Source organism: Hoplias malabaricus, chromosome 4 (assembly GCF_029633855.1).
Source record: "Hoplias malabaricus isolate fHopMal1 chromosome 4, fHopMal1.hap1, whole genome shotgun sequence".
NCBI classification, from domain to species: domain Eukaryota; kingdom Metazoa; phylum Chordata; class Actinopteri; order Characiformes; family Erythrinidae; genus Hoplias; species Hoplias malabaricus.
Genome location: NC_089803.1, coordinates 11,130,765 through 11,156,775, shown reverse-complemented (window position 1 = coordinate 11,156,775; position 26,011 = coordinate 11,130,765). Strand labels below are relative to the sequence as shown.

The 26,011-nt window shown below is 43.1% G+C and overlaps 1 protein-coding gene across 1 annotated transcript; it reads left to right on the top strand.

Moving 5' to 3' along the window:
- The first annotated feature begins 150 nt into the window (after positions 1–150).
- Positions 151–25,966, top strand: LOC136695526 (uncharacterized). The gene is made up of 7 exons (XM_066669646.1): positions 151–225; positions 14,240–14,311; positions 15,016–15,366; positions 15,596–15,637; positions 17,012–17,122; positions 17,636–17,680; positions 25,727–25,966. Exons 1-7 carry the CDS (start codon positions 195–197, stop codon positions 25,747–25,749), a joined length of 675 nt encoding a protein of 224 aa, XP_066525743.1. The 5' UTR covers positions 151–194; the 3' UTR covers positions 25,750–25,966.
- Positions 25,967–26,011: the final 45 nt, after the last annotated feature.

Sequence of the window (26,011 nt, the reverse complement as noted above, 5' to 3'; positions counted from 1 at the left end):
TCTGCAGCGCCAACCTTCTCATCCATAGAGCACACGTGGGAGCGGGCAGTTTACAAGTGCAAGTAAAACGACCAATTTGTATTCATACTTTATTGGAAGTATCTACTTTACCTGCGGTGTATAAAAACACAACAAATACCTCTGTGGTGAGCAGAAATCCCATCGTGTCTGTTACGGCGCGGAGCTTTGAAAACATGGAGGACGGAGCCGGCTCTTCAGAGGAGTGTGTGTACAAACGTAGCTAAGTAGTTTTACGCCATTGTATGTTTTTATTTGGTACTTTGACCTACTGTTTTCAAGTGAAACGTGCTTAGCTAAGACCTGACAGACTGCTGACAGGCTACTTTTGTGTGAGTAATTTAGATGAACTAGCTTTGCCAACGATTAGTGATATAAAGTTAGTAGCTATTCGACTTATGACGTTGTTGGGGGCGCGGCTCCTGACGCGACCCGTGTTGTGGCCGATTCAGTTCCCCTTGAGTCTGCGAGAACGCGCATTCAAGAAATCACCTAATTTAAAAAGCTAACGGAATGATTTGTGTGTTTTATTAAGTACAATAAAGACATTTTATGGAGACAGTGAAATACGATTTTAATATTTTTAAAATGTTAATTGAGTGAATGAAACATTTATGCACGACTATGTAGTAGGCATTTACTCAGAGATTATTAGCATTAAAATAAAATAAAACACACAAACAAAAAGGAGGCTGGATTTTAGTCAGGTGAAATAGTCTGTCCAGATCTGTTCCCCTGTCATAATCACGTTAAAGTAGTCTTTTGTGATCTAGTACTGATGTGAGTGAGACGTTTAGCCATTATTAATTAATAAAGCACGGGGATTAATGAAAGTGAATATAAAAACACAGATTTATGTAGGGGGAATACTTTTAGACAGGATAAAAAACATCTGTCCAGATCTGTTCCCCTGTCATAATCACCTTAAAGTAATCTTTTGTGATCTAGTACTGATTTTTTACTAATTCAAGGAATAAGTTTTAAAAGACCGTTGCCCCCCCCCCCAGGAAACTCTAATAGGCGTCTTGCCTGTGACGTAGATGGTGGACAACAACTCTAGAAGCTGCACTTAATTGGTAAAGGTGTGTTGTTTTTGGCTGCAATCATTCAATGTACAGTGGGACATCTGTGCACAAGTGGCCCAAAGATCCCAAAATATCCAGAAAATGGACTAAATTTGTCAACTTTAAACGGGCACTTTGGAAAGGACCATCCGCTCACTCCGTTATCTGCTATCTAAAAAAACATGCTAGACTGCTATTCATAAATTTTTCATCAGCTTTTAATACTATTCAGCCCAGTGTACTGTCCGAGAGGCTGGCAGGCAATTTTGCACTGGACTGTAGTTTAATTGGTTGGATCTTGGACTTTTTAACTAATAGGACTCAGAAGGTCAAATTAAATGACTAATTTTCAGATAGTTTAATATCTTCTCTTGGTTCCCCACAAGGCTGTGTTTTATCTCCACTTTTGTTTATCCTGTATACAAACGATTGTCAAAGTCAGCATGAAGATAGATACATCCTTAACTATGACTCTGTCATAGTCAGTCTACTTCATGACTGTGAGAATAGTTATGGACCAGTAGTGGATGAGTTTGTGGTGTGGTGTAAAAAATAATTTTTGAAGCTTTATCTTGAAAAAAAAACTAAGGAAATTGTTATTGATTTTAGAAAAGTGGAAATAACTATTGATGGTACCACCATTGAAAGGGTTAGTAGTTATAAATATCTTGGTACCGTGATTGATGAAGTTGTGCTTCGATCAAAATACAAACAGGAATCTTAAGAAATGTCAACAAAAGTTGTTTTTCTTGAGAAAAGTGAGTAGGTTTTAAACTGAGTAGGTTATAAAATAAGCTCATGACCTTATTTTATAAGTTTTGTTTTTATTGAATCAGTCTAGACTTTTGCATTTATTACTTGGTTTGAAAACTTGAGTATTAAGAACAAAAATCTTCTCACCAGTATTGTTAAAACCATTAGTCGGATTACAGGGTGTCAGCAAGCACCCTTATCACAGTTGTACAAGAAATATATATTGAACAAAGCTTTGTTGATTATTGTATCTATTGATCATCCATTGAAGGGGGAGTTTCAACTTCTTCCATCAGGTTTATGTTACATTCTTCCAAAAATATGCTGCAATAGATTTAAGAATTCTTTTATTCCTAGTGCAATTTTATTGTTAAATAAGAAAGCAAAGCAAGGTCCTTAGTTCTTCGCTGTATACTGTTTGTTTCTACTTTTTTTTTTTTTTTGGTGTATATGAACTTGTTTGCTAATGTTTGTCTTTTTACTGTATGTATGGATGGGATTGTTAGTGACTGCTCACTGTTCTCTTTGAGAGATAATAATAATAATGATAATAATAATAATAATAATAATAATCTGAACTACGCCATGAAGGCTGTTACTAATTCAGGTTATTTTGACCCCAGCGACGGAAGAGTGTACAGAGGCCTTTTATAAAGCCTCGGGTCGAGGAAGAGGCTCTTAAGTGGAAGACAAATCCTGCTCAGAGCGACTGGAGGTATCTCATATTTCCAAGTGTTTTATGGTCGTATATGTTGCATTTACATTTTAAAACCACCCTCCTATTCTTCCTTTTTCAATGCTATTTGTTAGTTTTAAAATGGTTTTGAAACAAAGTGGCAAATGGTTCAGTTTACCTGTTTGTTGTCACTGTACTTATTGCAGTATCACATCAGAACTTCTGGGTATTGGCAAATATTTCACACAAAAAATTGCAAATAAATCTGATTTGTGAAGGATGTGGAGTATTTGCCTAATGGACCTAAAGTGTGAACTTGATCTTAAAATGGATTATTTAATTGTATGTGAAAGTAGTCATTTAGGGGTTGTGTGACACTTCAGTACATCTGTATGATTTAATTGTAAAGACAGGCAGTATTTATTAGGGTTTGATTGTGTGAAACTAATGTTTTATAGGGGTTTATTGTGTCAGTATTTTTATTTGTGTGTGAATCCAGTATTTTATATGTAGTTTGTGTCTCTTTTGTCCCAGGGTCAAAATAATCTGAATCTGTAACAGCGCTTAATGGCGTACACAATCATAAGTCGACAAGATATTAACATCATATAACTAACAGCTGGCTACGTTATAAACTACAGCGACTTAAACTAGTAGTCTACAGTAACTTATGTAACAATGATAACAATAAACAACATAAACCTACCGAGATTTGTGTATAGCGTCCTTGGCGGCGCTCACAATTCGCTCACAAAAGCCTTTTGCTGAAGCCTAGGAAGGCGAAAACAGATGGACATCCACACCCTGTCCTGTCCTGTCCTTACGTCTTATGTCATACGCCACTCACAAGTTACCCCTCACTGCAGAAACATTGGATGGGTCACATCCATCTCCGCCCACCTCCAATTCCTTCTTTATGGGAGGTTAGATTTAGGGTAAGAAGGGTTGTGTTGTACTGAGAGGAAGCAGTTTTAGTCTAATCCAATGAAAACACAATGAGGGAGGGGCTGGCTCACATCCAAGTCCCTCCCTATGGATTTTATATGTAGTTTATTGTGTTATGATGTGTGTTGACTCTGAAGATTGTCTGGAATGCACTAATGTGTTTCCTTGTTGGTTAAAACCCTGCCGAATGAGAGCTGCCTTTCAAGGCAATGACTGACTAGGCAGCTGCCTTCAGATTGAAACACTTCTACTAAGAGTAAAAAATGTTTTCAAGCCTGTTATTAGATTAGTAAGAGTCAAGTTTTGTTTATAGTGGCGAGACACCATGGGCCTGTTTACACATGGCATTTGTGGCTACACAATTTGTGCAACCTGGATGAATTGAAGTGTGTGAAATTCATGTATGTTCACTTATAGGTTTTCCTGTTTCTCATGTCTGTGTTTTATTTTATATATATATTTTTTATTATTATTTATTTACTGATTAAATCCTCTGCAGTTTTGCAGCACTGGACAAATGTACTTCACCTAAATTATTAACATGATCATCAACAATACCCACACTCTACAGGAACCTACAAACGCCCCCAAAACCCAGAGAAATGTCAGGAATTGGCTCATGCTTTTAGTGAAAAAAACATTAGATTGACTATAATCATCACATAGTAAAGTTAAAAAACATATGTTCATACCAAAACCACCTAGAAATAACAATTTGTTTAATGTTACAATTTAGACGTGAAGCTCGAGCAGGTTGCCAGTTTGAACAAGCAAAAGGCAGGTTTAAAACTTTAATAATAGCTAAGCAGAATGTGCCAAAATCAACATATTAACACAGAAAAGTGTTCATCATTTCAATAAAACATCTATCTACGCAAAAAAGGTGAACATACAGCCGCCATTTCCCTGCATTTACAAGCCTTTACTGTCCATATCCACCTTAAATATTTCAAAGAGACAAGGCTGGTGTTACTTATCAATTTTAACTTCCACCATAAATGTCGTTTAGGAGTCAGATTTTGGCCACAATTTTCATAGTCAAACATTTAATTCCACCTTACATGAGTCCTAATGGCCTTATTCGTCAGCGCCTTGAATTCTCTGTTCCATCTTAAGAGCCGAAGCGAGTGCTAGGTTTATATTTAAAACACACGACCAAGTGCACATCGTGTCACTAAAACATCTACCAACTAGAGAAGCGCTTATTCGCTGTGTACTACCAAGCTTGATTTCTCTGTCCCACCTTAAATAGGTGAATACGTGAGGCTTTTCAAACACAATTTTTAGTCCTTAATTTGTTTAAAACCTACACATACCATGGAGAAACACACATGAATCTAACTCCATTTCTTTAAAACAAACAAACAATGGTACTTACACTTTTCAATCATTTTGTTATTCACCTTCTTCGTATAAAACACACAAACCACGGTGCCTCCAATTTTGGGCCAATATTTCCTCTCATTTTACTCCGTCTCTGGTCATGGAGGTTTTTAGAAGAGTGTAGCAGACTTGAAACGGCGCTGGTCACAGAAGCAGGCACACACACACCAGGGAGTGGAGATCTGGAGATTTATTCTGAATAAAACAGCATGGGGCACAGTAAGCTCATGCAGCAAATCAGCACCCTCTCTCACCCTACACCATACAGCATCCACTATGCTTCTAACGAATCCGGGGGAAAACCGCTGCATGTGCTTACTTTGAGTGTTACATTAATTAAGACCCCAGCTAGAACAGGTTCAGGGGGAACCCAAAACGGTTAGGAAAATTGAACTTATTACACTTCAAGCATATAGTGACACACAAAAAAAAACAAATAAAGTTTTGGTGAAGTTCACAACAGCCATAATTAATTTAACACAACAAACAAAATAATTATAAATAAAAAAAAATTAAAAAAATAAACCAATTTAATCTCAGCTACATACTCCCCCCTGAACTTCCCAAAACTTGTCCAGGTTATTCAGTGTTTTGTTTTATGAAGATGTCAGCCACCAACGGGTATACTCCATCTCAATCTGCAACTTATGTTACCCAACCCACAGGGAAAGAGGCAAAAGAAGGCTGATCAGACCCTCAAATGCCAGCTTGCTCAAAGGGGTGCCTTAAACACCACCTAATACTGAGTGATTACTGACAACTAATTACTGAATAGTGAACTAAGCATGTACAACTGCTACCACTTAAGTTACTCTGATTATGAAAGTAAAGACTTAGTAAAACGGATGGGATGGCCAGTTCTTTGGACCATATTCTGTATTAACCTGTTCACTGGTTTCACAACTCTACCTACTCTGGTTCTAATCTGAGTTACTGCACTGCTAGGTCCTGAATTTAAGGCATTTGGGGAAATTCTACTAATGCTCCCTTCATCAACATTAAGACTGACAGAATCCACATCCCTTGCAAACTCGTCCCTCATGTGCGTATTCCCAACCCCACAGCCCTTCTCATCCATGTCTCCAACATCTGAGTTACAGCTCAATTGAAGTTCAACAGCTTTTGATTCTGAGTCTGCTTCGGATAGCTCACTTTCTGGAGTAACTGAGCTCTGGCTGTCTGGACAAGTGCAGGAAGTGGCAGCTTCAACTACCCAGCTGGCAGTCCGATCAATCCTGTAAGAATCTGACTTTATCACTGATTCATCTTCCTGAGGACCGTCACTTTGCTCGGCACATCATTCTGACACATCATCAAAAGATGGTTCTATCAATCCTTCTGTTTCAAGAGGTAAGAAACTGGCTTGCAAAAGTAGGTTCCTATGTACTACTTTCTCCTGCCCTGTAGAAGTGTTTCGAATTCGGAATATATGACACCTGGGGTCTGCAGAGATCACAGTGTAAAGTGTGGATTCCCATTTGTCAGCCAACTTCCTGCGGCCACGTTCACCCTTGTTGGCCAACAGAACCCGATCCCCCTCCTTGATGTCACAGCCCTTAGCTCGTCGATTATATAGGTCTGCTTGCCTTTGCTGACTGGCATCTGCATTAACTTGAGCCTGATTGAGAGCTTCTCTGAGGTCATCCCTCATTTTCTTTACATATTTGCTGTAATCTGTGATGTCATTATCTCTCTCAATGTTATTAAACATAACATCTACTGGCAATCTGGGAACTCTTCCGTACATCAAGTAGAAGGGTGCGTAACCTGTCGACTCATGAGCTGTACAGTTGTAAGCGAATGTCAATGTTTGCAACATTTGAGGCCACTTTTGTTTGGATCTAGGTGGTAATGCTCTGATCATACTACCTAATGCACGATTGAATCGTTCGACGTGACCATTTCCCATAGGGTGATATGCTGTTGTTCTTGACTTTTTCACTCCAGCAACCTGCAACAACTCCTGAATCAACTGGCTCTCGAAATTCGCACCCTGATCCAAATGGATCCTCTCTGGAAACCCGTAAACACAAAAATATCTGTCCCACAACAACCGTGCTACCTGTCTCGCTGACTGATCATGACATGGGAAAGCATGAGCCATTTTAGTGAAATGGTCAGTGATCACCAATACATCCACACTTCGACCATTATGATCCTCAGCTGCCCAAAAGTCGATGCACACTAACTCCAAAGGACTTGTGGTTTTGATACTCTCAAGTGGTGCTCTTCCTTCCGGCTCAGGTGTTTTGCTAACCACACAACGTTTGCAACACCTTACATATTCACGAACATCTTGCTCCATACCAATCCAAAAGAACCTCTGTCTAGTCAGATATAAAGTCCTACTTTGGCCCTGATGGCCAGCATCATCATGGACACCCTGGAGTATGATCTTGACAAGTGTAGCTGGCACAACATACTGATGGCGCTTCTTCTTTGTTACTGGGTCCTTGCTTTCCCTATACAATATTCCATCCAATAACTTAAGCTTCTCCCATTGCCTCAAAGTCTTAATCACTTTGAATGTCTCCCCAGTTCTCTCTCGTCGGGAAGGTCTCTTGCCCCGTGCCACATAGAAGAGAACTCGAAACAGAGTACTGTCATTTTGTTGCCTTTCTTGAAGCTCTCTGAGGGGAAAAACAGGCAGTGTGCTTTGACCAGGGGCTGCTAACTGATTCACATCCTGTACAAGCCAAGAAATGGCTCGTTCTTCTGCTCCCTTGTCCCATTCTTCTTGTCCCTCCAGGATGGCAGACACTTCATCACAGGCAAATGAATGGCACTGCAACCGATCTACTGAAGTGAAATGATTAAGAGTTTGGCTGTTAGCACTAAGTCTGAAAGCATCTTGAACTAGGTTCTTTCCAACCTCCTTGGCTTCCTCTAGCAACACCTCGTAAGTCTCTGTTATCAATCTCTGAACAACAGGGCTGGGAACAAAAGGCCGCCTACTCAAGGCATCTGCAACTACATTTTTGCTACCTGGGATATATTGTATGCTGAAGTTGTAAGGTGCTAACTTGGCTACCCAACGCTGCTCACACGCATCGAGCTTCGGCTTTGTCAAGATGTAGGACAGCGGATTGTTGTCCGTCCAGACAGTGAAGGTATTCCCCTTCAGCCAGTGACTAAATTTATCACAAACCGCCCATTTCAGGGCCAAAAACTCTAAACGATGAGCAGGATAGTTGCACTGCGACCGAGTAAGAGCCTTGCTTGCAAAGGCAACAGGGCGTGCCTTACTCTCATCCTCTGCAACTTGAGCCAGTACAGCACCAAGCCCATCCAATGACGCATCAGTGGACAAAATGAACGGGCAATTGAAATCAGGATGGGCAAGGACCACAGATTGCAGAAGAGCTGCCTTCAGTTGCTCAAAAGCATCATGATGTTTCTTTTTCCAGTCACTGGGGCTAAGTTTCCTGAATGCAGCAGCACCTTTTGCGTTGAATTTTTTTCCTTTAGGGGCAGCAGTTAACTCAAATAATGGTTTGGCAATGCGAGAACAATCTTGTATAAACCGTTGGTAGTACATGACCATGCCCAGGAAGGATTTAATCTTCTTCTGGGATGGGGTAACCCCATCATCCATCATAAGATCTGTTGCTGTCATGCTGGTGATGATTTGAACTTTATCAGGGTCTGTCACTACACCATTTGCATCAACTATGTGACCAAGGAATCGTACACTTCGTCTGAGAAAATAGCATTTCTTAGGAGCTAGTTTCAACCCATGATCACGCAATCTATTGAAAACCATCTCAAGCCTTCTCAAAGCCTCTTCCTCATTAGGTGCAAACACAAGCAGATTGTCTAAATAGCAGAGCAATGTCAGGAAATTCTGGTCTCCAAATATATTCATCATGAGGCGCATGAAACTCGCTGGACTGTTACATAACCCTTGTGGGAGTCTGTTGAATTCAAAAAGACCCATAGGTGTTGTAAAAGCAGTCAATCTTTTGTCTTCCTCAGCCATTTCAATGTTATAAAAGCCCGATGTCAAATCCATCGCACTGAACACGCCATTTCCTCCTAATGCAGCAAGACAGTCAGACTGATGGGGTAACGGATGGGCATCCTTAACTGTACGTGCATTTAACCAGCGATAATCTATGCATATGCACAAATCTCCAGTCTTTTTCCACACAAGTACAAGAGGAGAAGCCCATTCACTGCAGGACTTCCATATGATGTCTCGTTCCTCCATGTCTGAGAGCACCTGCCTCAACTTCTGATACTGCCCTGGAGGGACACGACGGTATGGCAGTCGGAAAGGACGTGCATCAGACAAATGAATGTGATGGATTAGATCCTTGGCCTTTCCACAGTCTAGCTTGTGCTTCGAGAACACATCCTCATACTTTTGTATTAGGTACAACAATTGGGTCTTCCAGAAAGGTGACACCTCACATGATTCAATGTCTAAATCACTCAGGCCAAGCTTCCCTAAAGTGTCCTGGAGACTATAATCAGAACCATCACTATATGCAACATGTGTTGCCTGAGTCTGCACTCTTAACTCCTTGTCTGGTATTCTTCCAAGTTCTAAATCAAGGTCTTCTAGTGCTACACAGGGAAAAACATCAGCCATCTTGGAATTTTTCTTCAACCTCACAGGCTTGTTACCAGGGTTCAAAATACGCATGGGGACCCATCTGTCGCCACTCATAGATGCTATAACTTTCCCTACTATTACGTCCTTTTTATGAGTTGGGGATCTTGGTGGTTCGACGATTATGGTGCTCCCAGCGGAGATAGGTGAACCCATAGGTAATCTTCCCCACACAAGGTGCTCATGCTTTGGCAGCAATGTGACAGCTTGAGTTCATTTAACAGTTCCCACCAAATCAGGACTTTTTCCACCTTTCCACCTGTTTAGGCCAGACAACATGTTCAAAAACTGCTCTATTTGAAACTCATTTGTATTATCAGGTCTGCTCATAACACGCCAATATGCAGGACTCTGCTTAAGTCGGCCAATGAGATATTTGATAACATTTGTGCCAAGTATGAGATGATCCTGCTGCCCTGGGACAACCAGCGTGGGTACACTAACAGTGTAGCCATAAACTTCCATCTTCAGCTGATATATACACTTGGGTTGGACTTTGACGCCACCGCAACCAATGAGGGTTATGTCTGTCTTTAATTCCCTAAGATCAGGCTGCAACACAGCATTTTTAAGTTCTTGTTCTGCCCACTCACTCATGGTGCACGTCATGGAACCACTATCAAGTAGGGCTCGCAGGGATACTTCGTCATTCACGAGCACATCAGTATAGAATAAGCTGTCAGCTTTTTCTAAGTTAGTTACATTTTGAAACAAAATCATTTTACTGCCAGTGACAGACGCACAGCTCTCTTCATATGTGGCTAACATGTCTTCGTAATTGAGGGTTTGAGTATTCTCACTCACATTATCCCCTCCCAAATGTGAGTTTATCAGTTTCCCTGATGCTGACTAGAGTTTTGCTGTGCGACAGGAGTAGAATTTCTAGTGCATTCTCTTTTCAGGTGTCCAGTCTCTAAACAAGTCAAACATCGCCTTTCCCTCATACAGTGTGCTCGAGTAGAGTGTGATTTTTCTCCACAAACACGACAGAGGGAAGGCCGCATCCAAGGCACTGCTTGAGGCCTAACTACTGTGCTAGAAGTCTGGCTTGTGCGTTCTAGGACTCTCTCCAACATGTTAAACACTCGCTCTAAAGTGCTAGGGTCTGACACTCTTTCATCTGATTTAGCTGGACCACTTGGGATGCATGTTGCTGTATTTATCCCTACAAAGTCTTCTTGATTTGTTTTGTGAGGGTTGGTTATACAAGTTGTTGCTACATTCAATATAGGGTTTGTACTAGACTTATGAGACATTTTCCTGGAGTGGCTCTCTCTCTGATGTTCATCGATAGCCTCCTGAACGTCCATAACTGTCCATTTGCTGATAGGCTTGCACTTAAACACGCTGCAGAGTTCTGGGTTGGGGCAATTTCTAATAAACATCATAGCGATTTCTGAGTTCATATTCTCCATTTTGCTTCCCTGTCTATGCAAATGGCTGTCAGCTGATTCAGCTGCGATGTTTAATCTGACCCAATAGTCTACAGGACTCTCCTTAGGGCTGGGCAGAGTAGCATAAAAATCCGCCAATGGTAAACATGACCCAGGACGGTCGCTAAAATAACGTCTCAAAACATCATAAATTGTCTCAGCATAAATGTCTACGTCAGAAGGATAACTGCTCTTCAGTCCCACTTTAACAATACTCTTGGCCCGGCCTAACAAATGACTTAGAATCTCATCTACTTGCTGTGCAACTGTACAGTTTCGCTTATGTAAGTATATTTCCATCATTTCTATCCATTCTTGTATGTTATATTTATCAGTCCCATCGCCACGGAACATGGGTGGCTCTTTAAAATCTGACTTGACAACCACATTTAATCTGGAGAGATCCAGAGTGGTACTAGATGGTTCAACCCTAGGTGTTTCTGGCATCACTGAATGCGTCTGGATTACTGGAGTCTGGCTGGCTAACAACCGGTTCACTATGGAGTCTCCAATTTGGCTCCCTAACTCTCCGATTAGTTCTAACATCTGCTGCGTAGTGTTATCTTTACTTGTGGAAGGAGTTGAAGACGTAGGCATGACAGGCTCTTTAACAGAAGTGAATTCTGACTCTGAGGGCTCACCATAGATTAGTACCCTGGCCTTACTTTTAGCACCCTCGGCTGTAGTGATTAGTCCTCTGCCCCTGCCAATGACTGGAGTACTGACATCATACAACTTAGGTTCCCTACTCGCCATATTGTTACACGTGTGAACTCTTATGAAACAAGTGTCGGAGTAAAAAGGAATGAGAAGAAAGAGAGAAAACAAAATCTATGTATATAACTCGAACTGTGTGTGAAGGAAGACTGGTAGTGTTAACTTTCACTAAAATGCAGTAGGGTGTCTCCACTGGCCTCCTGCTCGATCTTGGCTTTCACACTGTTGGCCCCGGCGATCGGCAGTGGCTGACCAAATGGATCCGGGTCACGGCACCAGTTTTATGTAGCAGACTTGAAACGGCGCTGGTCACAGAAGCAGGCACACACACACCAGGGAGTGGAGATCTGGAGATTTATTCTGAATAAAACAGCATGGGGCACAGTAAGCTCATGCAGCAAATCAGCACCCTCTCTCACCCTACACCATACAGCATCCACTATGCTTCTAACGAATCCGGGGGAAAACCGCTGCATGTGCTTACTTTGAGTGTTACATTAATTAAGACCCCAGCTAGAACAGGTTCAGGGGGAACCCAAAACGGTTAGGAAAATTGAACTTATTACACTTCAAGCATATAGTGACACACAAAAAAAAAGAAATAAAGTTTTGGTGAAGTTCACAATAGCCATAATTAATTTAACACAACAAACAAAATAATTATAAATAAAAAAAAATTAAAAAAATAAACCAATTTAATCTCAGCTACATGCTCCCCCCTGAACTTCCCAAAACTTGTCCAGGTTATTCAGTGTTTTGTTTTATGAAGATGTCAGCCAATTTAATCTCAGCTACAAGAGCAGTGAGGCTTTTTGAATCCATTTAAATATAACATTAACTCTGTTCACTTGGCCATGGTTTCATGGCTGTGAGACACTGTTTGTGGACCTGGCCACAAGAGGGATGATGAAATGATTGGATAGAGGGTGGGACACAGACAGGAACTCGGAGGGACGTGATCATAGGAGTTCCGCTCCGGACTGGGAACTTCTCAAAAACAATTTACTGCTTCAGCAATGCTGTGAGAGGCAGCAGTGTTTTTCATTAATCTATTATCACACCCTGGACATTTCATGACTAAGTTCAGTAAATATCCTACAGCTCCTTTAAGTGCACTAATATGACCTCACTGTCAGGATTCTGCCAGCTGCATTCTGATTGGCTCTCTGCCTTCTTCTACATGTCATGGAACATAGCATATTTGTGATTAGCCCTTTGTGTGTCATTAGTAGGTGTTTCTTGGCCATGTTAAGTGGAGAAAGGAACCAGACAAATTTGAACTTCATAGCAATTAATCTGCAGCAAATAATTATATTATTATATAATTATATTAAATATAATAAATATTTCAATTCTGTAAGACTCTTTACCACAGTCACAGCCAATTATTTAAATGGTGTTTTCAGTGAAGCACAATGAGCAACACAAACATTACAGCTAGTGTTAACTAACAGAAACATTAATTCATAAATAAAAGATTTAAAAACTGGTTTGTTTAAATCAGAGTTACATTAAGTGTCCAAAAGCAGAACTATTTACAGTGCTGCCACCATGGCAACGTAAACAATGTGCATCTGTATTAGAGGTGTGAACATTCACTGGTCTCGTGATGTCTTTGATTCTATATCCTGATGCATCCCGTTTTTTTTAACAAAGCTTGAGTATGAACACAGCAGATAACAGTGTTTATGATGAAGTGCAACGAATTTGTCAACAAATCAGAGCTTTTCCTGAGTATGGCAACATCTGGAACAATCTGCAATGCAGTAGACACCAGGTGACATTGAACTAGTGAATTTTTTTATGGTGTTCACTTCTTAACGTATTGAACAAATATTGTTAAATAACGTGATGCTATCCGACTAGCTTTGCTCACTGACGCCATTATCATAGCTTTGTTTTCGCAGTAGAGAGCAATTATTGAGTTTTGTGTAAATATGCTATGCAATGGGATCTTGAATTGCGGCTCCAGTGTTCTTAAGTGTTGAAACATGGTGTTGTCCATGATGGAATATGGCTGAAAATCCTTTGTGTTTTTAATCTCAACCTCATGACCTCTCTCCACCATTTTTGCAATCACATGTATGTGATGAATGATGTCATCACGTTCTAATCGATTATGGTCTCCCACTGTATCAAGTCTGAATTGTCCACATCTACATCTCAGTGCATCAATATGATTAATTTCAACCCCTAACCTATAGTGGAATTAACTTTTGATGAAAATCCCCTGAGACTAGTCTGGGTGTGGTATGCCACTGCAGTGGCAGTAGCGTCGCTGTTGCAGAGCTCTATGGTCCTGAGTTTGTGGGTTTGAGCCCTGCCTCAGGTGACTGTCTGTGAAGAGTGTGGTGGTTTCCTCCGGATGCTCCGCTTTCCATGCCCAGTCAAAACACAATCTTGGTAGGATCTGGACCCACCGCAAACTGAACTGTATAAGCACTTATAGACAAAGAATGAATGAATCAATGAATAGAACAAAGACAATATTTAAAATGTTTAAACTGAAAAAAATATTGTTTTTGAAAAATGTTTGCACATATTAAAAATATGAATGTTATTATTAATATTGAAATGTTAACATGTTTTCATAAACTGACTTAGTATCTCAATCGATTTTGTTTTTATTTTTCAGTGAAACATCTTCAAGATCTAAACATGAGCTGTTCCTTTTTGGTTTTCGTCCTGTTCTTCATCTTCTGCCCAGGTGAGTCAACTAGTTGCCCCTGGTAATGGTTTGTTCATGGGGTGTTGCCAGATGGTTGCTATGCTGTTCCAGGTGGTTGTTATTTTGTTGCAGTGTGGTGCCCATTTGTTCCATCTGAATGTTCAGGATTTGTCTGGTGGTCGTTAGGTGGCTGATAAGATCTGGAAGGTCATTACTAAGGTGTTACTGTGTGATTGCTGTAGTTTTCTGAAGGTAGTGGGGTCATTGGTGGGGGGTGGCTGGCTTATGGCAGGTATTTGCATTGGTGTCGGTAAGGAGTATCTTAGATAGCAGTTCTTATGTTATTTCAGGTGTTGCCAGCCACATGGAAGTTGCTTGAGAGATGTCGCTTTTTTCAGCAAATTAACTTATGTACATTGTCTCATTTTTGTATGTAAACCTTCATATCGTCTCTGTCCAATGAAAAATATGTATCTCCGTGTTTGTGGATGTGTAGTTTACTACATCGTTTGAACACAGCAGCTGTCCCTCACACTGTGTGAACATTTCATGATGAATGAACCAGTAAAAATACTCCAAAATTACTCTGAATTAAATATTTTTACATTGATTTCTACTGATAGTTAAGGGTTTTCCTTCTCCTGTAAAGTTATTATTTTGGAGATACACATTTTTCATTGGTCAGTGATGGTATGTTTTATATATTTGAGGTTTAAATGTTTTGTATTTTATGTATTACCCAGGGGCTCTCTCCTCACAAATCAACGTCACTGCCAGAGTGGGTTCAACAGCAGTCCTTCCTTGTGACTGTAGAAATGTGACCAAAGCACTGTCACCCAGTCAGAGTCCTCATGTGGAGTGGCGCACCTCTTCTGGGACAGTGTTAGAGAGAAGTGGAGAGGAGGTGTATGCGGGCAAGGGGTATAAAAGCCGTGTGGACGTTCCTAAAGATCAGCTGCTGAAGGGGGACTGTTCTCTGGTGTTGAACGTTACAGCTGAGGATGAAGGAGACTATAAATGCTACATGGAGGTGAAACAAAGGAACAGTGTTCCAAAAAGAGACTTGATCCAGAGTGTGGAACTCTCAGTTGATGGTGAGGAGATCAGGCCTGAGGTCTTATAGAGTTATTCAGTCCTGATTTCATGGAGTTTGATGTTAGAAATTGTAAAAAACATATTTATTAAAATCCATCTGAGCATGAAAAAGGAGACAGTGAATGAATATGTTCTTAAACAGTGTGTTTATCAGTAGAGAGTTATTAGTGTTATTTGTGAGGCTCCAACTAACACTCATTATTCCTCTTTCTGCTTTTGTTTTCACAGAAACCACAGAAACTAATGACAATCAAAGGAGTGACTCATCAGGTGATTTATTTCATTTTATTTGTTACTAAATTTCTAGTTTAATTTGAAGGGCTGTGGTGATAAATGTTCTGTTTGGTTCCCTGTGACTCTCGGACTCTTAGACAGTGAGTAACACACCAGAGGAAGGTCTGAGAGTGTGAGTGGTTTGTAGGGGATAAAGAGGTCAGACAAATGTCAAGGGGCAAGGTTCTGTAGAGCTTTGTAAATGAGGAGAAGGGTTTGTGATGTTATGCCTGTTGTAGAGGGAGACAGTGGAGGTTTTGAAGGACAGCTGTAAGATGATGATGAGGATGATGATGATGATGATGGAGTGTGTACTGGTTGAGGAGGTGAGCAGCAGAGTTCTGTACCGTCTGGAGCTGGTGTAAGTGAGAGGAGCAGGTACCAATGAGAAATGATCTGCAGGAGTCCAGGAGGCTACAAATGAGAGCATGAATAAGGGTTTCTGCAGCAGACTGAGGGACATAATGTTGATGATTTGTTGTGGAGTGTTATGGAGGTGAAAGGTGTTTTTAGTAGAGAGTTTACGTGAGAACAAAATGAAAGAGTGGAGTGAAGGAGGACGTCCAGATTTGTACCAGATCAAAAGGGGAGACAGTTACATTTTCAGTAGAAACTGACAGAGAGGGAGTTAAGAGGGAGATCCACTCTCTCTCCTCCATCAAAACATTCATCCTCCGTTCACTCGGACTCCTCCAGTGTCTCTGAGGAAACACAGAGCGTGGGACGTACTTTGGGGATGATGTTCATGGCTCTGTCCTGACAAGCTGATGATTTATTCAGCTCTACCCTGTGGCAGCACGTCACTGTCAAAAGTAGAGGCTCAGAAACAGCAGGTGGAAGCTATAAACCTGTAAGTTTTAACATTTAGTCTGTGTAAATATCCCTCTCTGGAGCTCAGAGAGAGGAACTACACAAAACAACATGAACGTACACTGATTCCCTCCCGGTGTTCAGCTGAGGAGTTTATCTTCCTCTGATTCGGTCGTTAACACATCTTTAAAGTGAAAGTACAGCTTTGGGGCTCATGGAAGAATCAGACAAATCCCCAATAGAAAGGAATCACCAGCTACAGATCAGCTCCGGACAGTCCAGCGGTTACCAGCTGTGTTCCTTTTAAACTCTGGTACAGAACACAAGTGAAGTTCTAGAGTCTGAGCTCAGATCCATTTTCTCTACACTGAGTTATTGGAGCCTTTATTAGGACGTTATTGTAAGATCCATGATGTTCTCACTCCAGCTCATTTAAACACTGATCAGGGGTCAGTCAGTCAGTGACTCAGTAAGAGTCTTCAGCTCCTGTAGACAGACTCATAGTGCAGGAAACATTTAGTGCTGGGATGGGACTGATTCTCACCACTGCTCTGTTTACAGACAGTTGGACACCAGAAAAGATTGGAGGAGTGTCTGCAGGAGTGATTGTGATTGGACTGGTTTTACTGGGTTTAGTCGTCTTTATTCTCTTTAGGAGAAGAGGGAGGACTGGTGAGTACAGACCACATCCACAGACTCTGCTCAAAGACACACAGTAAACACTGAAAATCTACTGAAACATAAAATGTTTTGTAGATTGACTTTTAAAGTAAAAACAAGAAAACAACAACAACAAAAAAAAACTAGAGCAGAAAGTTTTACCGTCTTCTCAGGCTTCACCCCAAAAGTGTTTCTGCGCGCGTGTGTGTGTGTGTGAATTATAGTCTATTTCTGTGAAGTGCAGATTCTAAACTGTTTAAATGCATGTGTAAATACTGGTTAGTCATTCATATGAGTACATATAAAATACAAGGTTTCTCACAATGAGTATGTGGTTTATAATTTCTAATCATCATTTAAAGATATTTGTCCACTAACACAAAGTAATAAAATTATTTTCCACAACAGTGTGTGTGAATTATAGTCTATTTCTGCGAAGTGCAGACAGCAGTGTTACTCTGTGTGCAATGTATTTGTGTGATGTGTCACTTATATATTGTGTTTATTTCATTCGTGGTGGTCCAGTCTGTAGAAGACGTGTGAGAGATGAGGAGAACGTTAATGAACCAGGTGAGTGTCTGTGATTGTTTCTCACTCTGTGCTGTGTGTCATGAAAAAGATAAATACACTGAACCATCACTGGATTAGGAAACACCGACCTTGTGTCTGCACTCACTGGGCCTCATTCATTAAACCTTTGTAAAAACCCTGAGAAAACTGTGGGTAATTTACGAGTAAATGGACATTCCTTCTTTCCTCCAGATTCATGAACGCTGTGTAAACACTAGATGTATTTAGTAGAACGTGTGAATGTTAGTGAAAACATAATGTGTTGTAAATGGTGAGAGCGTTCATCATCATCATCAGTAAGATCTCAGACTGAGGAATCACAGCAGAAACCTTTAACATCTACAGAAAAGAAAAAGAAAATCAATGTTCTGTGCAGAATTCAGTATTTTATTTGAGTTCAAACTGGCACCTGTTTATTTTCATTCTGTGTCATTTTTACTCCGTCACTGGAACTTACAGTGAGACGTTAGATTGTGGCGTCTAAATGTTTTCAGCACCTGAGGAAATGAGATTTAAGAAGATATTTCTCTGAGCAGTAAGAGTTTATTTCTTCAAAACTCCCTGATATTAGAATAAAATCAAGTACTTTATTACAGTAAACAGAGAGATTCTGTGGGGAATGTATTGCTTTAACACCTCTCCTTGTGTCAGTGCAATTTTATTTGAGGTTATCATCATATCCCTCGTTTAATAAATACTTCATTATGTTAAATCAAGTGAGCTGTTGAACACCTGGAGACTCCCTCAAACTCTCAACACATCTACGTTTAGAAAAGAAAGTCCCTTTACTGTGTTTGTATTTACAGTAATTATAATTATATATGGTTTTATAGAAGCACCACAGTTATTTAGGAGATAAATGACTTTAATAAAGATAACTGTAGGGTCTAAGACACTGAGAGTACTGCAGCTTCACTACAGTTTGTCTCGTCTGATTCTGCTAAAGGTGCAGGAGACCTGTGTGGTCTACAAAGATACTGAAGACTCTCTCTAGTCTTTCACAGAGAGATAAATACGTGTGGATTTGTACCTACTTTACTAGAGGCTAGAGCTGCTTCACCTGCGTTCGTCATGTATCAGGAACACACCCACACACAGTGACGTCAGGGCACAGGTAAAGAACGAGGATCAGACTGTGATTGTCTCAGTTTGGAGACACAACCTTTCACCTGTTGCAGTGCGTCAAGGAAAACGTTAGGTTATGCATATAACCACTGTTCCCTGAAGAAGAGGAACGAGGTACAACACAAGCTGTATGGGATATTATGCCTCTTCCATATCTGGCTGAAGACACCTCTAATCACGCCTGTAAGGCAGATGACGCATAGTGACGAGGGTAGGTGGGCCCGCCCCTCACCTATAACCTCTGGACACTAGCGTCTCTCTTCAGTTCAAGATGCTGATCTTCACCGAGCTAATAGTGAAGCGGGGCAGCCCGTGTTGTACCTCGTTCCTCTTCTTCAGGGAACAGTGGTTATATGCATAACCTAACGTTCCCTATCAGTCGATTCACTCGGTACAACACAAGCTGTATGGGATCTAAATTCACGCCCCGAGAAACAGACACCGAACCAAGAAAGCAGCCTAGTGCATGTTAGACCCTATAGAAACGACAGCATGAGCTACAGAAGGGGCCAGCACATCCAGGCGATAAAAATGAACAAATGTATGAGGTGATGCCAGCTAGCAGCGGCACAGATGTCTCCAACTGGGACACCCTTAAAAAGAGCCCAGGATGTAGCTATTCCTCTTGTGGAATGAGCCCTCACCCCCTCTGGTAAATCTATACCTTTGCTGCTGTAAGCTATAGAAATAGCTTCTAAAACCCAGTGAGAGAGACGTTGTTTAGACAAAGCCCTGCCACGAACTGGGTTAGCAAAACAGACGAAAAGCTGGTCACACCTACGGAAATCCTGAGTACGATTAATGTATGTGCGCAGTGCCCGCACGGGGCAGAGCATGTGTAGTCTTTGCTGCACCTCAGATGTAAATGGAGGAGGAGAGAAAGAATTTAACTCAAAAGCCAGTGAGCTGTAAGACATAGGCAACACCTTTGGCACATATGTTGCATTAGGACACAGAGTCACCTTAGTGTCCCCTGGTGCAAACTGGGTACAAGAAGGGTGCACTGACAGTGCGTGGAGGTCACCCACCCGTTTTGCAGATGCTAAAGCTAGGAGTAGAGCAGTCTTATATGAAACGAACTTGATATCCACAGACTCCAGTGGCTCAAAGGGAGGTGCACATAGTGCACCAAGTACCATACACAGGTCCCAGGGAGGAACAGTAGGTCTAGATACAGGCTTTAGGCGCCTCACCCCCTTCATGAAACGTGTGGTTAGGGGGTGTGCTCCTGGTGACAACCCACCAAAGCCCTCATGACAGGCTGATATAGCTGCCAGATAGACTTTTATAGTTGAAAAAGAGAGCCCTCGTTCAAATAACTCCTGAAGGAAAGTTAAAATGTCAACAATGGAACATTGGAAAGGGACCAATTCCCTCTCCTGACACCAAAGCTCAAATGCATGCCATTTAAATGCATACAGACCTCTTGTAGAGGCTGCTCTTGCACTCTGAATAGTGGCAACTACATTGGAGGGTAAGCCACGAGCCATTAACATTGACCTTTCAGCGGGTAAGTGTGGAGACACCACAACTCCGGTCGAGGGTGAACTATTTCTCCACCTGCCTGAGACAGGAGGTTCTTGTGAAGAGGTAGAGGCCAAGGGTCCCCTGCAAGGAGACTGGTTATCTCTGCGTACCATGGTTTCGATGGCCAGCAGGGGGCTACCAGAATTAGGGAAAGGTTTCCCTGGCGCACTCTCTCCAGTGTTGGCAATATAAGAGCTACTGGAGGAAACGCATAGAGAAGAGTGTTGGGCCACGGGTGTGCCAGCGCATCCACTCCCAGGGGCGCGCTGTGGTCCGTTAGAGAGAAAAACAGAGGACAATGCGCGTTTTCTCTGGATGCGAAGAGATCTACGTTGGCCCTGCCAAACCGATCCCATATCTGCATTGCCACCAGAGGACTGATTCTCCATTCCCGTGCTGAAGGGCCCCCTCTGGAGAGGAGGTCTGCCCCCAGGTTCAGGTGACCTGGTATATGCGTCGCCCTGAGTGACAGAAGGTGGAGACTGCTCCACAACAGAAGGGTCTGGGACAGCTTCAACAGAGGAAGGGAACGCGTCCCCCCTTGCCTGTTTATATAAGACACCACAGTGGTGTTGTCTGTCCTGACCAGGACATGCTGCCCACACAGAACGGGGAGAAAGTGCTTTAAAGCTAGATGAACCGCCAGTAGCTCCAAGCAATTGATGTGGTGTGAGCGTTGAGCCAGAGACCACGCCCCCTTCACCGCAACCTGGTCGCACACTGCCCCCCAACCCGTTAGGGACGCGTCCGTCGACACCACTTTGCGAAACAGAACTCTGCCTATCGGCGAGCCCTGACACAACAGGCGGGACTCCCTCCAAGGGGACAACGCTGTCATGCATGCTCTTGTCACAACTATCCTTTTCCCTAATTGACGCGAGGCAATCAAGCGATGGAATAAGAGCCAGCGCTGAAATGCCCGCATTAGAGGTAAACCTAGCGGAACTACCGCTATTGCAGAAGCCATCTGGCCCAACAGCTGGAGAAACTGGCGAACACGCAGTTTGCGTCCCAGCTGAAACTGAGCGAGGCCGTCGCGAAGCGCACATATTCTGCGCTTGACAGACATGCTCGGCCGGAGAGCGAACATATTTCTAACCCCAGAAAAGAAAGTTTCTGACTGGAGATTAGAGAGCTCTTCTTTAAATTGACCGATAAACCCAGCCGCTTCAAATGAGAAAGCACAGCGTTTGTATCTGTCCGAGCTTTCACTTTCGCGGTCGTCCAAATACGCGAGCACGCGCACTCCTCGCCCCCGCAGCGGGGCGAGAGCTGCTTCCATACACTTCGTAAAAGTGCGAGGAGCTAGAGAAAGCCCGAACGGGAGAACGAGCCACTCGTACGCCACTCCCTCGAATGCAAACCTCAGATACTTTCTGTGATCTGGATGGATTGCTATATGAAAATATGCGTCTGTGAGATCTATGGACGTGAACCAGTCCCCCGGGCCAATCGAGCGAAGGAACTGGCGCAGAGTTAGCATTTTGAAAGTGAAAACTCTCAAATGCTTGTTTAGCACTCTCAGATCCAAATTTGGACGAGCCCCTCCGTCCTTTTTCGGCACAACAAAGTAACGGCTGTACCAGCCCTTTCGTGATTCGGTCTGAGGCACCACTCTTATTGCCTCTTTGCTGAGGAGATTTCTTATCTCCTCCTTGAGCACCGCTGCAGCACTGCCCGATACTCGGGTGAACACCACGCTGGAAAAGCGGGGAGGGGGAATTCGAAATTGTAAACGGTACCCTACACACACTGTCCTTTCTACCCAAGGAGAGATTGGGCATGTGCGCCACTCTGCTGCATGAGCTGCGAGTCGGCCGTGATAACAGCCTGTTTGTGGGGAAATGAGGCCCTCCTGTGGCTGAGCTGAGGAGCATACAGAATGCTTCCTCAGGCTCACTAACGCCAGATCGTTTATTGTTTTGCTTGAAACAGACACTTTTATTTCCTGATGTACAAAATGAGACTTTATTAAGGCACATCGAGGAACATAATGCTCTTTTATTGCACCCAAACTGGGGGCTTGTAAACACTGTGGGAAACCCAACCACCCCTGAGAACTGGGAAAGGATTGAGGGGATGTTTGTGCACACGTGTCTGGGCAGAACAGGTGCTTTGTGAACAAAACTGGGGTAGAACGTGTCCTTTTTGGACTGGGCCCCGGTACGGGAGAAGGGTGGCGCCTCTTGAGGGGCCTGAAGGGAGAGGCTGCGGTGTCTCCGAGCCTCGGAGACCTCTCCCACACTGAACTGAAGGTTAGGATGAGTTAGGCTTCTTCCTCCTCACCGCTGAATCCTTCAGAGGTCCAGGTGGAGGACCCCTGCTCCAGGCGGAGTGACGCGGGGCCTGTTTTTGTGGTTGCTGCTTAAGAGGGGGGTTCCCCAGAAGAACTGCTGGTGCAGACCTCTTCACAGCGAGAAATGGAGTGGCAGGCTTACGAGTGACCCACGCTGGCTTCTGCTTAGCCTCCCTCCTTGGCAGAATAGAGCACAGTGCCTCTGTCTGCTTTTTTCTGGCCTCAAATTTAGCCTGAATGGCTTCGAGAGAGTGACCAAACAAACCTGCAGATGAAACTGGTTCGTCCAAATAAGACACTCGGTCTCTTTCCGACATATCGGACATGGTCAGCCACAAGTGGCGCTGAGCCACCACCGTTGACGCCATTCCTCTGCCCAGCGACAGTGCAGCACAGCGGGACATGCGCAGGATGTAATCCGAGGCAATTCTGACCTCGTTAAGCAAGGCGGTTAACGGGCTCTCCGCCGGCAGTTGCTCTCCGAGCTCGGCCAGACACATCGCTTGATATGTTTGGAGAAGAGTGACCGAATTCATAGCCCTAGCTGTGCCTGCCTGAGCGCGGTAAACTTTATCCAGCTGCGAGGAGGAAAAACGGCAGGGCTTAGAGGGAAGCACGGCTGGTCCTGCTACCCCTAGGTTGTGTGATGGGGCGAGATAAGCTGCCAGTGACGGCTCCATGGGAGGGGGGTTCAGCAGACCTGTCTCCTCCGCCCCCTCTATGTCGAGAAATGGAGCGAAACCCGGAACCGCCGTACGGGTCGACAGTGGTTTAGCCCATGAGGACTTTAGCTCGGCGATGAAGTCCGGAAACAGCGGGAGACGGTGTTTCACCGCTGTCGGGACCGGGGGAAGGAAAAACCCAGAGAATCTCGTAGCCGCTTTGGTTGTGTGAGGAGCGGGCCACTGGACGTCCAGTTTCTGAGCAGCACGGCGATAAAGGGAAATAAAGGACGTGTCCGCCTCGTCCTGTTTCCCCCCTGAAGCCGCTGCAACGAGAGGAGCCGGTAGGTCCTCCTGCTCGTCCTCGGAGAGACCGTGCTCATCTAACCCGAGATCAAAAGGGTCGTCGTCCTCTAATTCAGCTGCAGGCTCGGGGATCCGGGGCTTCATTAGGAGAGCAGGTGACTGCGAACCCATTTCACACACGTCCCCCAGACTCTCCATGTGCTCAGCCCAATTAATACACGGCTCACCCACTGATTCAGCCTCTTCAGCGTCCGAGTGAGAAGGATCACCTTGTTCGGAAAACAGGGGATCCTCACGGTCCAACACTGCTTGTCCGAGAATTTTTTCAACAAACGACACCCTGCGCTCCAGGGTAGAACGTCTGAGCCGGTGACAGAACTCGCACGCCTCAGGCTGCAGTAAGGCCCTCCTAGCATGAACGATTCCCAGGCAAACTGGGCACGCATCATGTAGGTCCTTTTCATGAATAGCGAACCCACACCCTTGAGGACAAGGGCGGGGGACTTTCCTGCCATGGCGGGTAGCTGCTTGCGAGCTCATTTTGATAGCCGTTAGCAAAACTAAACGGGCTAGCACCGAGACTAGGCAAAGCAAGCTCAAGAGAAGAATGCAAAAGACGTTCCAAAACAGCGCTCCGCGGAAATACGACTCACCAACGTGAGGTTGTTGCCGTTCTTTCCTATTGGAACAGTAAGCTATTTGTAGTGTCTTTGCTGAGGAAAAGAGCTAACTAGCTAGCTAGATTAGCAGAGAAGTGTAAGGTGTTCTTAGCGAGGTGAAGAGCATAAGAACTGAAGAGAGACGCTAGTGTCCAGAGGTTATAGGTGAGGGGCGGGCCCACCTACCCTCGTCACTATGCGTCATCTGCCTTACAGGCGTGATTAGAGGTGTCTTCAGCCAGATATGGAAGAGGCATAATATCCCATACAGCTTGTGTTGTACTGAGTGAATCGACTGATAGGGAACAGCTTAAAACTCCTGGGATGATGCTCTGAAGAATGGATAGTGAACAGCTAATAAACTCAGCTAATAAACCTGTATGGTCTCCAAAGACAGTAAAGTTATCTGTAGAGCTCTGTCTGTTAAACCCAGCAGCAGCGCAGCATCAGTCATTTACACAGGAGGGTGTCTCGCACCTTAACTTTTATAGTGAAATAAGCCACAGTAAGTGAGTGATGGTCATGTGAGGAGCAAAGTTTTGCAAACAATCACTGTTCATCTTTTGGAAGTTGCTCTGAATAAAAGGCTGTATTAGGAAGAGGACTGTGTTGTCAAATTTTCACCACAGACACCACAGATGTAGTTTGTTCATTTAACAGCAGCAGCACTGCTGTGTCTGATCCACTTGTACCATATGGAGTCAAAAATTTAAAAAAAAATCCACAGATTTTAAATTTGAATTATTTCGAACCCTAACCCAGTTCCTCTCAGCGATATCTGATCATATTTATTTTTTTAAGAAAGTTTAGATTTTCATCCAAACTGGCCTAAAAGAGTCAGTGATCTTTTAATGGCTCATGCTGAGTTGCATGCAGGGAAACATTGTGGTTTCTTCTTCTTTTTATTTATTTTTTTATTCCCTTGGGAGAAAAGTCTAGGGGAAACTCTCCAGCAGCTAAAACTACAACTAGTGAATGGGTCTCTACTGTCAGGGGTCTTCTCTCAAACACTGAAGACTGCAGTAAATAAGACTCCCTTATAAAAGAACAACTTAGACACTATCCTGAACCTCTACAGTCCAGTCTCTAATCTTCTGTTCATAGTCAACGTTATTGAGAAAGTAGTTTTTAGTCGGTTCAGAAAGTTGTTTAAATTAACTTTATCATAGTGACCTCCAGTGAGACTTCCATCCACATCCCAGCACAGAACCTGCCCTCAAACATCCTACAACCGTCTGAACTGAGACACTGGTAAATATTCATTGTAGTGCGTCTCGATCTTAGTGCTGTGTTTGATACTGAGGATCTAGAGGATGTACGTTACTTTATCCTCAGGTCAGTGCACTGTCTCCCAGTTAAACACAGGATGATTTTTAAAGTGCTACTGATTATTTATAAATAAATAAAGTGCCTCAGACTAAAATATATTTCAGATCTGTTAGAAGTGTATGAACTATATGTCTCCCCTCAGATCACTGGGGACCGGTCCGCTAGTGGTGTCCTGGGTCAGAACCACACAGGGGGAGGCAGCTCTCAGTCTCTATGACCCCTGAACCTGGAACAGACTCCCGGAAGACCTCAGATTAGCTCCAAATATTACTGTCTTCAAATCTACACCAAAGACCTTCCTGTTCTCCTGTGTCTTTGAGTCACGCTGCACTTAGATCTACATCTTTACTTTATTCATCTCTAATTTAGTCTGTTTCTTTTGCTTTTGCTTTTCTTTTATTGCACTTTTTATATTTTTTATTTTCAT

Coding starts and splice junctions, on each gene's coding strand:
- LOC136695526 (XM_066669646.1), top strand. CDS start 195: ATGGAGGACGGAGCCGGCTCTTCAGAGGAGT. Junction 226..14,239: donor AGCCGGCTCTTCAGAGGAGT/GTGTGTACAAAC, acceptor TTTATTTTTCAG/TGAAACATCTTCAAGATCTA. Junction 17,123..17,635: donor TAGGAGAAGAGGGAGGACTG/GTGAGTACAGAC, acceptor GTGGTGGTCCAG/TCTGTAGAAGACGTGTGAGA.